This window comes from Hyperoodon ampullatus (assembly GCF_949752795.1).
Source record: "Hyperoodon ampullatus genome assembly, chromosome: 16".
Taxonomy (NCBI): domain Eukaryota; kingdom Metazoa; phylum Chordata; class Mammalia; order Artiodactyla; family Ziphiidae; genus Hyperoodon; species Hyperoodon ampullatus.
This window is the reverse complement of record NC_136929.1, coordinates 61,476,651-61,490,969: the sequence shown is the minus strand read 5'-3', so window position 1 is coordinate 61,490,969 and position 14,319 is coordinate 61,476,651. Positions and strand designations below refer to the sequence as shown.

At 46.9% G+C, this 14,319-nt stretch overlaps 1 protein-coding gene across 1 annotated transcript in view; it reads right to left on the bottom strand.

The window, feature by feature from the left end:
- The window catches only part of FAM124A (family with sequence similarity 124 member A), a gene marked incomplete at its 5' end in the record, with an annotated part of 108,194 nt that extends 101,111 nt beyond the window's left edge, over positions 1-7,083 (bottom strand). The window contains one exon of the mRNA XM_079722006.1: positions 7,019-7,083. Within this exon, the coding sequence (XP_079578132.1) occupies positions 7,019-7,083 (65 nt within the window). The remainder of the gene's footprint in view (positions 1-7,018) is intronic.
- Positions 7,084-14,319: the final 7,236 nt, after the last annotated feature.

Below are 14,319 nucleotides of genomic sequence, written 5' to 3'. Positions count from 1 at the left end.
GAGATCTCATCCAATTTTTTATATCATTGATTAGGAAACTAAAGTGATAGTATCTGTAAGGAGACCAGGAAGTGAGGCTTGAACTAGGCAGGTAGAGCGGTGGTAAGGAAGGAGTTAGAAGGGAGAATGGATTGGATAGAGCCTGGAGACATGCTGGCTAAGGGAAAAGGGAGAGGAGAGGGAGGGAGAGAAAATGAGAGAGGAGAGTCAGGGATCAAGAACATTCTGAAATGCAGGATCTGTAACCCCAGTGTTGGTGCATTAAATTCTTTCTGGAACCAGGCAGGACATAAATAAACTTTCGGACAATACTTAGAAATGTAACTGTACATACATACATACAATGAATACTCAACCAACATCCACTGTGGGAGATGCAACAGCAAAACAATTCCATTACAATACGATCATCTTAAGATGGCCAGGCTTCAAAGAAATTGCATGAAAATTCCAATAAAACATTCAGTAAGAATGTGCAATCGTATTTATTTTATTTTTAAAATTCTGTCAGTATTTTCAGCTAGGATCTTCCAAATACTCTTGAAGCATATGGGTTTCGCATATGCATACATTTTAAAGATCTGCATACAGATGGATACCTATGTAGAATGAAATTTACATTTGAAACATATTCCAAGAATCTTAAAGTGCAACGGGGGTATTTTAGGGCAGGTGCTAGCATAACGAATGCCCCTGCCATGAATCTCTCCATATTTCTCATGATGAAAGGCACCGCCCAGGTCAGGCCTGCCAAATGGTCGGTCTTCTGTCACTCTCGCCCTGCACCAGTTCCTTCCTCATACAGCAGTCAGTCTTTGCAAGGCACAAATCTGATCATGTCCCTCTCTGGATGAAGTTCAAGCTCGACAGTGCACAACAGTGCACCCCTCTTTCTATGACTGATGGCCTCTGCCCAGCTCTGTAGTCTCATCCATCACCCCAACTTCCACCGCTGTCCACCATCAAAACAGAAATCAAACAGAAAGAAAAGTCACCTAAAACTTCACATTACCCTCCAGCCTCTGGTCCTGGTGACATAATTTGTACCCAGTTGCCATAACGATGGAGATACAATTTTAAACTGCTCTTTTCACTAAACTCCATCATAAAATGCTGCTACATGGTTTCTGTAACTGTAATTTTAGACAAGGTGATGTACTATAATTTAGTCAACCATTTCCCTTTCGTTGACTATATGATTGTTCCCGATTGTTCACTTTTGCAAAGCACATGGTGATGAGAAATTTATAAATACAGCTTGATATTTAATTTCCTTGGAAAAATTATCATGATGGGGAATGGGGGCTGAGTCAAGGTATGAAGACTTTTATAGTTTTTAAAATACATTCCAAATAACCCCAAAAGGTTATTTCCTAGAAATATGGCTGGTGAAGGACAAGCTGTAAAGCTTGAAAAAACTATGCATAAATAGGTTCAAACAATTTCAGATACTGACTACGGTTCTCTGGAGGGGTGTGTACTCCCAGCTTTTTTAGGTAGGAGGAAGCAAGCTGTAGGGTACCTGTCTTGGGAATTTTGTTTATTGGTCTCACATCCTAAGAATTTATCCAGCTGGCTCTGAATAAGACATTCAGCTTTGCCAGAATGAAGCATGCAAGGTGAATCCACAAATTTTAGGATGAAAAGTTTGTGGACACATGATACAGATGAGCAGAATAATACAAGGATTATATATATTCACATGCCTGACACATATAGTAAACACATTTTCAAACATTACATTTATTTAGTATCTGTACCAATAATGAACAGGAAGTAAGATGTGGTCCTTGACTGTACTTTAATTATAATTAAACGTATAGGGGTTAAATATAAAGGGGTCTGCACTCAAGACAGTTTACCACTGTCAGCAGCCTACTTGCCAATTTTTATATTTATATAAAATGGAAACCTTCCTAAATTCTCTTTTCCAGGGAAATCTTGGGATAAGAATTGACCTTGGCATTTCTGTAAAACATCAGCTCATCACACCATGGACCTCACCTGTTAACTCCCAGTCCATTGAATTAGATGCCATGGTAATTTAGAGCTATCTAGCTCCACCTTGAACGCAAAGATAATACAGTACCTAATAGATCATCTTGTCTTCTATGCAAGATTTCCCCACCTAAAATTCTTTAAACCTGTCCCCTTGAAAAATGGATTCTATCTATTCCTTTCTATCCACCTGTTTATAAACTCTAGACCTGTGAATTGTTTGTTATCACTGAAATCACAGTGACACATCAGTTGGAGTTCACCCAAAGACAAAGAGCATGGTATGACCCTATGTTTTCAGAAGCTCAGTGACAGCTGCCACAGACGTGGAGATCCATTAATGCCAGGTCAAACTTCTGAATGAAAATAATCCACAAGCTATGGTTATATGTGAAAGACTGGCTTAGAGGCCAAATCTGGGAGACAGCACTAATGCAACACCCACTGGAAAACATTCATCTTAGCCTTTTGTTTGGGTTTACAAAACACTGCCTGTCCCTCTGTTAAGAGACTCTGTTTCTTAAGACAGTTGACCATGGTCAATAGCCAACTTGCCAGTTTTTTCTAACAGAAAGTACACAGAAGCACAAGCCTTGTTTTCAAGTGGATCTGGAAAGTGGGAGTTTCAAAATGACATCAATCGCCACAGAAGAATGCTAGTTTGCTTTTAGTCTGAGCCTGTATTGCTGGGGGTGTCGGACAGCAGAGGTAGCATTTCAAGCAAAAGAAAATGTCTGAGCAGAAAACAAGAATTAATTACAGACCAAATAGCTCTTTGAAAGGCAACTTCACTAGGCAGGAGGTGTGCTGGAGACCCAAGCTGCAATCTAGGCCACTAACGAGTCATGCACCCTCTGAAACCTCCATTTCCTCATCTTCAAAATAAAAATAATTATCAGATTGAGGTCTGTGCTGTACTCTTTCAGATGCTCTGAACAGTAATCAAGTTGCTTAAGGCATTTAAAAGCATCAGAGCCTCTGCTGTGATGAGTACAAAGAACATATGGTCTTGAGTGCACCTGGAGATGTACATTTTTATTTATATAAAACTCTAAGCTTACCATTTGGAGTGTGTTTCATAAGAAATAATAATGTACTGAGGGTTTACTTACACCAGGCACTGTTCTCTGGGCTTTAAGTGTATAGACCCATTTAATCCTCACAACCACCCTATGAGGTGAGTACTACTATTGTCATCCCCATCCTACAAAGGAGAAAGCTGAGGGCAGAGAGAGGTTAAGTAACTGGCTCAAGGGTCCAAAATTCCTAGGTGGAGAAGCCAGAATTTGAACCCCAGCAGGCTGGCTCTTTGGACTGTAACATTCAAAGGGATCAGCACAGTCTGTCTACTGGCAGCGGAATCCACGAAGGTTCTTGGAAGCACTTGATATGCTGCTGAAAGGATCAGCCATCAGCTCAAGCAACAGCCGCACATTTCCCTTGCTCCTATGTTCTGTTCACCCCAGCCTGGCAACAGTCCCCCTCCCCCAAACCGTGATGATCTCAACTACCCACTGTCTCTCTCTGCCTGCCCCCAGGTGGGTGAACACTGCTGCAGGAAAATCAATGGCAAGATAGACTGGTACCTTCGCATGTAATCACTAATCTTGACTGGGTTCTCACTCACCATCGCCTGGAACAACAGGGTCAAGTCTCCATTCTCCTGGGGGACGGGGGGGAGCTGCATTTGCACTGAATGGAAACCCATCTTCCCTTCTCTCCCACTGGCTGCAACAGGGATGTCCCTCCTCTTTCCAAAGCCAAACTGTCCACATGACCTGAAGTCCATCTACCTGCACATTTTCAGAAAGCTGACATTACAGATATCCGTTTTTCTCCTACGTAGTTATCATTGCCCATTTACAGAATCCTTTCTCTGAGCATTTATTGCCCAATTCATGCCTACGTTTGAGAAATCCTTCCCTCATCCCACTCTCCCCTCCAGCTACTGTCTCTCCTCACCCCTCCCTTTCCCAGACAAAGGGCTCCAGCCACCTCCTCTTCCTCAGCCGACCCGGGCTTCTCCTCCACTACTCTGCCTTCTTTTCATCATCTCCCTTTAAAAAGAAGGGAGGTGACTTCCTCACCCTGATTTGTTTCTCAATAGCACAGCTGATCTCTTTCCTTTCTTCCCTTGGCTTCTGGGATATCACCTTCTTCCTTTTTTCATTCCATGCCTAGTTTTTCTCAGGCTCCTTTATCAGCTCATCCTCCTTTACCTGATATTTAAATGCTGTAGTTTTTCAAGGCTGGTCTTAAATAGTACCTGCTTCCCAGATTTGTTGAAGGATTAAATGAATTAATGAAATATGTAAGTCTTAGAATGGTACCTGGCACATAGTAAATGCCAGGCTCGTGTCTGCTATGAACTGTAGTTGATTGAATCCACTCCTAGGGCTTCAAGTGCCATTTTTAGGCTGACAGTTCCCAACTGCAGTCCTCCTGTCTGACCTCCTCTCTAGGTAGATTACTTGACTGCTGACTCATCATCTTTACTTGGATGTCTCCCAATACTTCAAACGCAGCATGATGCACATGAAACTTATACCCTGCCCAAACGTAGTTTGGAGGGGATCACAGGCTACTCTGAGAATCTGATGAAAAACAGTGTCTTATAAAACTTCACAAAGCCCATCATTTTGCATGCAACTTAAAGCAATTCATGCACCCCAAATTAAGGCTCCCTGTCTGAGTGGATGTGTCACTTGAGCTGACTCTTGAAAGAAGAGCAGAGTTTCACCTGGCGGACAGGCGTGCCAGGTGGAGAAGGGCCTAGGGGCAAAGAGGGCAGCTTGACACGGGCGAGGAATTGGAAAAAACCCAGCTGATGTGGTTATATGCAGGATGCAGGGACGAGCCTGCCAAGTGACAAGGCCAGAGGGAGAGGGGTGAGGACCCCATTAACACTGGGGCTTGTAGGCCATGCTCAAGTCTTTGTGCTTTAGAGGTGACAGAACCACTAGAAGTTTGCAAGGCAGAGAGACACGATCCGATTTGCGTTTTAAAAAATAATGATCACAAACACATACAGAGCAAGCTTTCCTCATGCTTTCTACACAATCTCGACAGGTAGCTGTATGAAAGCTGGAGAGGGTAAGAGGCGGCAAGCTCTGGAAAAGCAGGGAAGCTGTGAACAGTTTTTTAATAAGTAATCTCAACTTTAAGGGATATATGAATATGCAGCAAATACAAGACTAATAAGCATTCACTGAAACTATTTCATTTGAATGCATGCCACTTTACCTTTAGCTTAAGAATGCTACTGAGGCAATAAGAATTCTTCAAACAATTCTGTCCCGTTAACTTACACACTTATGACAGAGACAGAGAGGTGTCAGCGTGCTCAGCAAGCCCCTCCCAGGAGCCCTGACAGCTGTCATGCTGTTTGCTGGGATCCTGGGGTGATGACACTCCTGGGTCAGGGCTTTCTCTCCATTTCTCCGAGAGAGCCCTGGCATAAAAGATCTGTTTCAGGTGAGCTCTGCAAATTGAAAACCAATGGACCAGCCGGTGCTTTATTTAACCCAGCTGAAAATGACCTGATTACTTTTGTTTTGTTTCTTCTACTCATGTTCAGCTAACTGGGGCGGGGGTTCGGGGGGAGCCAAGGATCTTCAATTAAAGTTGATAAATGCCCCACATACAATGCGTGGGAGAAAGCACAGGAGTTCAGTATTTGGAATCAGGTTACAACACTGGAGTGTAACAGGGCTCTGGAGCGAACCATCAATGATCACAAGTGCGGATAACAGGGAAAGCCCATTGCAGGGTAAATGTTTTGGGGCAGTAAAGCCCCGGATTTCGGCTCCAGTGGATAGAGGCTGTAAGGAAGGGCGGGGTTGGGCAGGCGCGGGGGCGGGGTGGGGCTGCCTAGGGAGCCTTTCTCAGGGTCAGGTGTGACCCTAGGTCCATTCTGGGCCTGGACTCTCTTCCTGTCCTCACAGCGTTGCCAAATCCTTAGATCTATGTCTAAATCTCCCCAGCCTTCCTGGAATGAGGCTTTCTGTGTTCTGGGCAGCTCCAGCCCTCCCCCTGGGTTACTGCAGATAGGCAAAAACACCCTTTCCTTCTGGGTCGGTACCCGCATCCTGGAGGTAGCTCTGACTCGGCACCGGGAAGTCCTCTAGAGACAGGGGCTGGGCGGAAGCCTTTACAATGACGTTCGTCTCCTAAAAGACATTCAGCCTTTTGTCCCACTCAGGAAAACAGTGCTGTTCGGAGAGGGTTAATTAGTCTCCAAAGGTTTGGACTAATTGTTTGAGTCCGCCGAAGAGAAGAGGACATTTTTAAAAATAAGCAAGGCTAGATCATAGCACCGTCTTCATCCCACCTGTGCCCAAGGCAAGCGGCTCCAGCTGGGACAGGTGCGCTCAGAAGTGAGGAAGTTCGGCGGGGCAGTGGAGGAGTTGCGGGGGGGGCGTCTTAGCAAGCACAATAAAGCCATAAAATGAAAAACGCCATCCCCTTAGAAGACTTCTGAAAGACTTTTAGGTCTCACGTGTCCTACCCTCTTTACCTTTTCTCCCCATCCCCAGACCCCCATCCTGGACTCCAGGGGGTTCCGGAGCTACAATAAGAAAGTCCTCGCGGAAGGTGGAAACAAGTGCAAGAGCATCCCTTGTCTCTCTAACGGTGATACAGGGGGACACTGCCTTTGCCCGGCACTCCGCATCAGCTCCGTGATGACGGAGGGCAAGAGGGTCTGGGGTGGTGAGGGCTGCGTGGGGTTACTCTGAACCTTGAGTCCTTCCACTTTTCTGCCCTCCAGGGTGGGGCCCGCCCTGACCGGGGCAGCCACGGACCCCGCCGCTCTGCCCTCAGGGCCGGCCCAGCAGAGAGCGGGCTCGCCACAGCCCCTCCGGTTTCCCCAGGGGACCCGGCAGGAGATGCAGTCCCCGCAGCCGCGTCCCGCCGAAGCGACTCCGGCGCGGGGTCCAGGAAGGTCCCGGGCCGGGAGGAGCCGCCGCGCAACTCGGAGAGTGGCCCCCGCCCACCGCCCGGCCCGGTCCACGCCGCTCACCCTCCGGTCTCTGCGCCCGAGTCCACGCAGTCATCCTCCTCGCCGCTACCCGCCTTGGGGTCCATGGCGCCTTCCCCGCCGCGCTCCGCTCGCGGGCGCCGGCGTGACCCGGGACGCGCTCCCTCCGGGCCGCCCAGCGCAGCCCGGACCAGCCCGAGCTGGCTGGGCTCCCTCTGAGCGTCTCACGGCCCGGGCTCCGGCAAACAACTCAGGAGCCACCCCACGCCGCGCCCTCTCCTGGCCGCGCCCAGCCAGGCCCCTGGGGCTGCTCCCGCCCCGCCCCGCCCCTCGCCGCTCGGCCTTGCGAGCGTGTGCGCGCGCAAGAGGGTGAGTGCACGGAGCGCGTGTGCGCGCGGGGGTGTGCACGTGAGCCAGGGTATGTGCGTACGCAAGAGGGCGTGTGCACGCGGTGTGAGCGCGCGCGGGGGCATGTGTGCAGAGTATGTGCGCGTGTGTGCATGTGCGCGAGGGTGGGTGCACGCGCAACAGGGTGTGTGCTCCGGCTGTGAGTCTGTGCGCGACATCGCGTGAGCCGGCGTGTTGCGCGCCTATGAGTGGTGTGAATGCATGAGTGGGCGAGGTCTGTGTGGTCGTGCGCACTTGTCTTTGTGGTTTGCTGGGGGTAGGTATGTATTTGTAGGTGCACGCTTCTGGGTGTCTGCTGACCGCGTGTTCCCGTCTGTGCTTTGTGACCGCGTGTGATGTGTGAGTGAGCCGTCCCTCTCCCCTGGGCCCACAGTCCGGGAATTCAGAATCCTAGGGATTGCCCGGAGGTTCCTCAGCCCCAGCGTCGCGAGTCCCACCGAGAAACCCCCCGCCACACGGTGAAAGCAAGGAGGAATCAGTTCTACTTCTGGACCACTTAGAACATCTAGGTGTTTTCGTACAGTTCCCTCAGAATTGCCAACACTGAATTCATTATCACCTTTCTTAGCACAGGTCTGAGTGGCTTCCCACCACCAACGTGCCAGTTTACAATTGGTGTCATGCATTCTTTTGCTAGTTAAAAAAAAAAAAAAAGCCTTTAAAAATAACTTAAAGACCATTGCAGGCACCTGCGTTCAGGGGTTGTTGTTGTAAGGGGATAATGGATGTTTGTAAAGTGCCCCACTCAGCACCTGGGGTGAGTTAATGATCACTATTGGAGAGCCTCACCTCCTCTTAGTAGGGTGAGGCTGGATGGAACTTGGGGACAGGGAGGATCAAAACAATTTGGATTTAATTCTGACAGCCCTGTCCAAGCCATTGGAAGGCACTCATTTCTTCTTTCTTCTGTTTTAAAGCAAGTTATTTAACCTCTTTGAGCCTTTATTTACTTATCTGTAAGATGGGACTATTGATATCTACCCTATAGCCTGTTGTGAATTTAATGAGATCATACATAAAAATACGTAGCATTGGTCCTGATACATGCTAAGCACTAGTACCAGGCAGCTATCACTACTTTTAAAGCATGAGCTAGCTACATTCCCAGTCTCAATTTGCAAAGCAGTAACAAGTGGTATCACTGAAGGGGAATCCATTGTCTTTCCTCTCTCCCTCTCCCCTCCCTTCTGTTCTTTCTTCCTACTTACCTAAATGTCACTCCTTTTGATTCTTATCTCAACTAAATTACATAAAAGAGAAATCCAACTAAACAAAAGAATAGACATGCAATCTCATCATCAAGAAAAAACACAGGTAAATATGCCAACCCCAAATCTTAACTGAATTGTCCTTACTGAGCATAAAATTCCTTGCACACAAAACAGAAATGGATATATTATACTCAATTTGTGCTCATTAGCTGAAAGAAAGGAGCATGCCAGTTCAAAGGAGACTCCCCCTGCCTCCCACCCCATGTACCAATTCCTAAAAGAGAATTCTCAGATGAGGCAAAAGGAATGTTGTGAGAGATTTAAAGCACAATGTCATTAATGACCATCTTAAATTTATCCATGCAGTTGATAACTAAATACCAGACAGGAGTTTGAATTCTGGATATACAAATAAGGGAAAACAGCAACAGATATGAGGCCTGCCCTCACTGAGCTTATAATCAGGAGAGGGAGACTTATTAAACAAGTATATATTAAAATATATATAAAACAGGGCTTCCCTGGTGGCGCAGTGGTTGAGAGTCTGCCTATGCAGGGGACACAGGTTTGTGCCCTGGTCAGGGAAGATCCCCCATGCCGTGGAGCGGCTAGGCCCATGAGCCATGGCCGCTGAGCCTGCGCATCTGGAGCCTGTGCTCCAAAACGGGAGAGGCCACAACAGTGAGAGGCCCGCGTACCGCCAAAAAAAAAAAAAAAAATATATATATATATATATATATATATATGTAAAACATCAGTGGAGATGAATGCTATGAAGAAAAGAACAGTGTGCCCTGAGAGAGAATGTAATTCAAGTTGGAATGTCAGGGAACGCTCTCTTGGGAAGGCATATTTAGCCCTCTTCTTCCTCAGGGCCTTTGCACTTGCCGTTTCTTCTCCCTGGAATAATTTCTCCCAGATTTTCTGCAAGGCTCCTACCACATGTCTTTCACGAGTTCAAATGGCCCCTCATCAGAGAGCCCTTCCCAACTAAACCCACATCACAGTATCCCTTACCCTGATCTGCTCTTTCTTATAACTCTGCCAGCACGTAACATATGCCAGGTTTGTTGACTAATTACCTGTTCTTTCTTCCCCAATCATATCCATGGAATGCCAGCTCCAGGAGAGCAGGGACTCTGTTTTGTTCACTGCTGTATTCCCAGCACCTGGAATAGTCCTTCAAGCAATAAATATGTGTTGAGTGAATGAAAGGGAAGCAGCCCCAGTGTGGAGGGGGTTAGTGAGGAGAGCTTTCCCAGTGCGGAGACCAGCAAGTGTGTGGCAGGACAGGGCACTGAGCATTTGATTAGAGAAGGAGGGAAGGAAAGCTGGGGGACCAGAAGGACACAAAATGGCAAAGATGATAGGCAGTTCTATATACATGTAACATCTCCCCGAAATCAATAGATCATTATAGCCTATTTGAAAAGTAGAAGGACAAATACAGTGTCCATGAGACCAGATTAAAGGGAGTGATAAAAGTGGCCAAATAGGGAAGTCCAATGAACATTCTGCTACCTTGTTATCCTTACAGCCACGAGGGAACCTACCTCTGTCTATTCTGCGTAGGGACAATTCATATTTGTCACCTCATTTAATCCTGCACAAAGGTCTGTGAAATGGGTTTATTTTTCCACTTTACAGTCGAGGAAACTAAACCCCAGTGAGTTCGAGGGCCTCGCCCCAGGCCACCTAGTGAGTGAGTCGGGGAGCCAGGTGACCCATTTAATGTGGATGGAGTCCTTGTCATCTGCCAGGAAGGCTATAGGTGGGCCAGTTACACCCTCAGGAAGGCAACACTAAGAAAAAGAGCAGAGAGGAAACAGTGAAATTAGCATGGCCCTTAGAAAATGAGATGCTGCTTAAATTATTTCAGTCTTTCTCAAATATCCAGAGAAAGGTCAGACCAGACAAAAACCTGGACCGCATCTCAAATGATACATTGATTCAGGTCCCCTCAACTGCAGGGGACACAAGTGTTATTTATTATTGGCACAGCCTCAGATGGTGACTCAGCGATGCATTTACTATCGGGAAGAGAAAAATTTTGAACAGTCTTCACTGTCCCTCTGAGCACCCGTATCCAGCTATGCATGGGCCCCCGCTTAAGTTTTTGGGTCTTAGGAGCCTCACTTTGTTATTTTTTTGGTAAAAGAGCTGTCAGCAGGTAATCAGCACAAGGACCTTGTAGCGATCGCAATAGGGTATTTTGCCCATAACCTTTACATGGTTCCTGGGCTCTACTTGCAGCTATTTAACGTTGATCACTTTAATGATCAACGGGGGATGCAATGCCCTCCCCCTCCCCGCTGTAAGATGGGGGCAGAGGAGTGTCACTGGTCTGCTTAGAACGCCCTGCCCTCCTCCTTAAAGACCCATCAACGTGAGATGGGAGGAACACTGAGGTAGGGTGTAAGAGGCCAGGAAAAGTGAAAGCTGATTTCTGACCAGAATCCGACAGGTCACTGGAGAAACAGGGTAGATCATAACCTGTTTTAGAAGCTCTCACTACAAGTCAGGCATTGTGGTAGGGGCCTTACACGCACAATCTCTTTAACCCTCACACGAACCTGTGGGGCTTCCATTGTCCTTAAAATGGGGTTCTTGGCATAAATCGCAGAGGAAATGTGAAGCCCTCTAGAAACTGCGAAGCATATGATTACAAGATGTCACTGATTTTTTTTTTATCACTTTTTCTCAGACAGATCTGAACACACTCTCGTGTTGTATTTCACCTAGAATACTGTTTCAGCCTCTGTGGATGTTGTAGCACGGGGTGGTGTATTAGAAAACAAGACCATCCGTCTATTTATTTGTTAAGCACTCATTGTGTGCCAGGCATTGGCTGGGTGTCAGGGACACACTGGGGAACAAGTCAGAGGCAGTGGCTGGCCTCATGGAACTTTTAAGGTAAGGAGAGGGCAATTTATCTTGTCCCAGACCCCACGGGCAGGGCCGGCCCTCCCACCAAGCTGCGCTTCCTTAGAGGAAGCCCTACCAGGTACCTGACACCATTATTGGAGGAAAAACTCAAAATAATCTGATGGTAAAGAGCTTTGATTTTGCCAGTGAAAGAGATAGATTAGTAATCAAGAAGGCCAAAAGTAATTGGGACGATGCCAAAGGTTTTAAACAATTGAAGGTAAGTAGCTTTAAGATAAGAAATTTAAAGGCTAGAGATTGAAAACAGATAAAAATAAAAATCTCCTGGGCATGGGATTTGCTTGGGTTTGAGTTTCAAGTTAGAGGGAAGTTAGGCCACTTCACTGAATGAGTCTAAATCTTCTGGACCATTTGTTGTAAGACCAGCCTGATCTAATACACTAATTTAGGGTATCCAGTAGAGTTTGAGAAGTTTTGTTCATTCCGTTTTATTTAATTCTTTCTTTTAAAAAATACATTTCTGGGACTTCCCTGGTGGTCCAGTGTTTAAGACTCCAGGCCTTCGCTTCAGGGGGGTGCGGGTTTGATCCCTGGTTGGGGAAGTAACCCAGAAATAAAATATTCAGGTTAAAGAGAGACATGAAAAAGAAATCTCTTTCTTCCAAGTCTCCAGAAGAGTTTATCTGATGTGGAAAATAAATATTGTGATCATGACAAGAAAAATTATAAACTATTGACAAGTCTACTTAGACAAAGAAAGCCACTAGCTTTACAGGCAAGCATAAGGGGACCAGATGGCAAAGGGATACATGAAACTAAAGATAAATGGTTGAGTTGGAAAATAATCTTATTAAAATATAAATGACTCCGCTTGGATAGGGGAGAACAAAGATAGTGGTCCTGCCTTGGAGCGTCCGCAAGAACCCTCAGCCTGCAGTTTACCGGGTAGATCTGGAGTCCAAGGCCAGACATCCCACACCGTGCCCATGATTACCCCTCCGACTGTCAGGTGGTGGGCGAAAAAATGACATGGGAACGTGAAAGACCTCTGGAAAAGTGCTGTGGAAATTTACAAATACGGGGAAACCCTAGACTCAGCATGCTGCCCTCCAGGCCCCTGAGAGGACGGTCATGCCTTCTGGGAATTGTGGCCGGGTCACCTATTTATCCTATTAACGATGTAGATTTGGGATGTTGGCTCTCTGTTCTCTTCCTCTTCTCACACTTTGCTTCAGTGACCCAGTCTTCCACCACTCTGCCTGTCTTCGTTTCTTAGGGCTGCCATAACAAAATACCACACACTGGGTGGCTTCCACAACAGGAAGTTACTTTCTCACCGTTCTGGAGGCTGGAAGTCCAAGCTCCAGGTGTTGGCAGATGTGGTTTCTCCTGAGGTCTCTCTCCTTGGCTTGTAAATGACCACCTTCTCTCTGTGTCCTCACGTGGTCATTCCTCAGTGTGCACATCCCTGGTGTCTTTGTGTGTGTCCAAATTTCCTCTTTTTATAAAGACACCAGTCAGATTGGATTAGGGCCCACCCTAATGGCCTCATTCTAATTTATTACCCTAGAGACCTTAACTCCAAATCCGGTCACATTCTGGGGTACTGAGGATTAGGGCTCCAATGTATGAATTTGCAGGTACAAAATTTAGCCCGTAACACTGCCTTTGAAGACGTCTCACGTAGGAGGCAGGACGATATACGTAGTGAGTAGGTCTGAGTTTTCACGCTGACCAGACTGCTCGAGTTCAGACTCTCCCGCTATCACCTACTAGGTTTGTGACCTGAGGCAAGTTTTGTAACTTCTCTGAGAGTCAGTTTCCTTGTTTGTATCACAGGCACACTAAGGGCTTGTGAGGACTGAGAAGTTGTTACATGGAGGTAGCGCCCGGCACGTAGGAAGTGTTGGGTGTTAATCATCATTTTGCTCTGCAGTCAGCTTCCAAGTCTCTCTCCATGAGCTCTGTCACGATCTGTATCTGACTGTCCAAATGCACCTGCCCGCCTCCACACCAATGCCATGCACTCACTCTCTCCTCAAAAGATACTGACTTGGGTATCGTGATGGATCTGGTTCAAATAAGATAAACCCCTGCCCTTGAACCCCCTGCCTACTGGGGGATCCAGGCAAGTAAACGGCACACCTCAATACGATGTCATTCATGTTATGACAGATGTGCGTGCAGTTCAGTTTCGAAACGGTGTTAGAGCCATGGAAGGGATGGAAGGGAGGAAACAATACATCCTGAGCAGGGTTGGGCGGGGTGGGCGCGAACGAGGAGGAAGGGGTGGGAAAGTTTCACGGAATAGAAAACTTTAAGTTGAGACTTAAGGAGTGACTAGAATCCATCAAACAGCAAGAGGAAGGCACCAACCTTTCCTCTTTGAGGTCTAGGCTGTCCTGCCTTCCCTTCCACCTCCTTCCCACCCCTTCTGGTCCCCTTGCTCCTGGTGGGTTGATATAACAGACTTCCTTGTTCCTTCCCTGGTCCAGTGAGGACTTTGACATTTAGCTCACAATCATCATTTCCACCCCAATAATGCCTTCATTTTACAACAGCTCCAGCTGCAATGTAAAACTCCAAGATACAAATTTATGTTCCCGGCCTTCCTACACCCGTTTCTGTCTCCCCACCTGTTCCCTAACCTCATCAAGACTTCTATTTATGCATCTCAGAGTTGAACCACCCTAAAGGTCTCTGGGTAGGTCTGCAGATTTAAGAACTTTCACGGCCACCATTGACTCACAGAATACGGGCAAACACCTCAGCCCGGCACTGATCCTGCACCCGGGCTCTCTCTCCAGTCTCATTTCTCTCTCTATCCTATTTCCACCC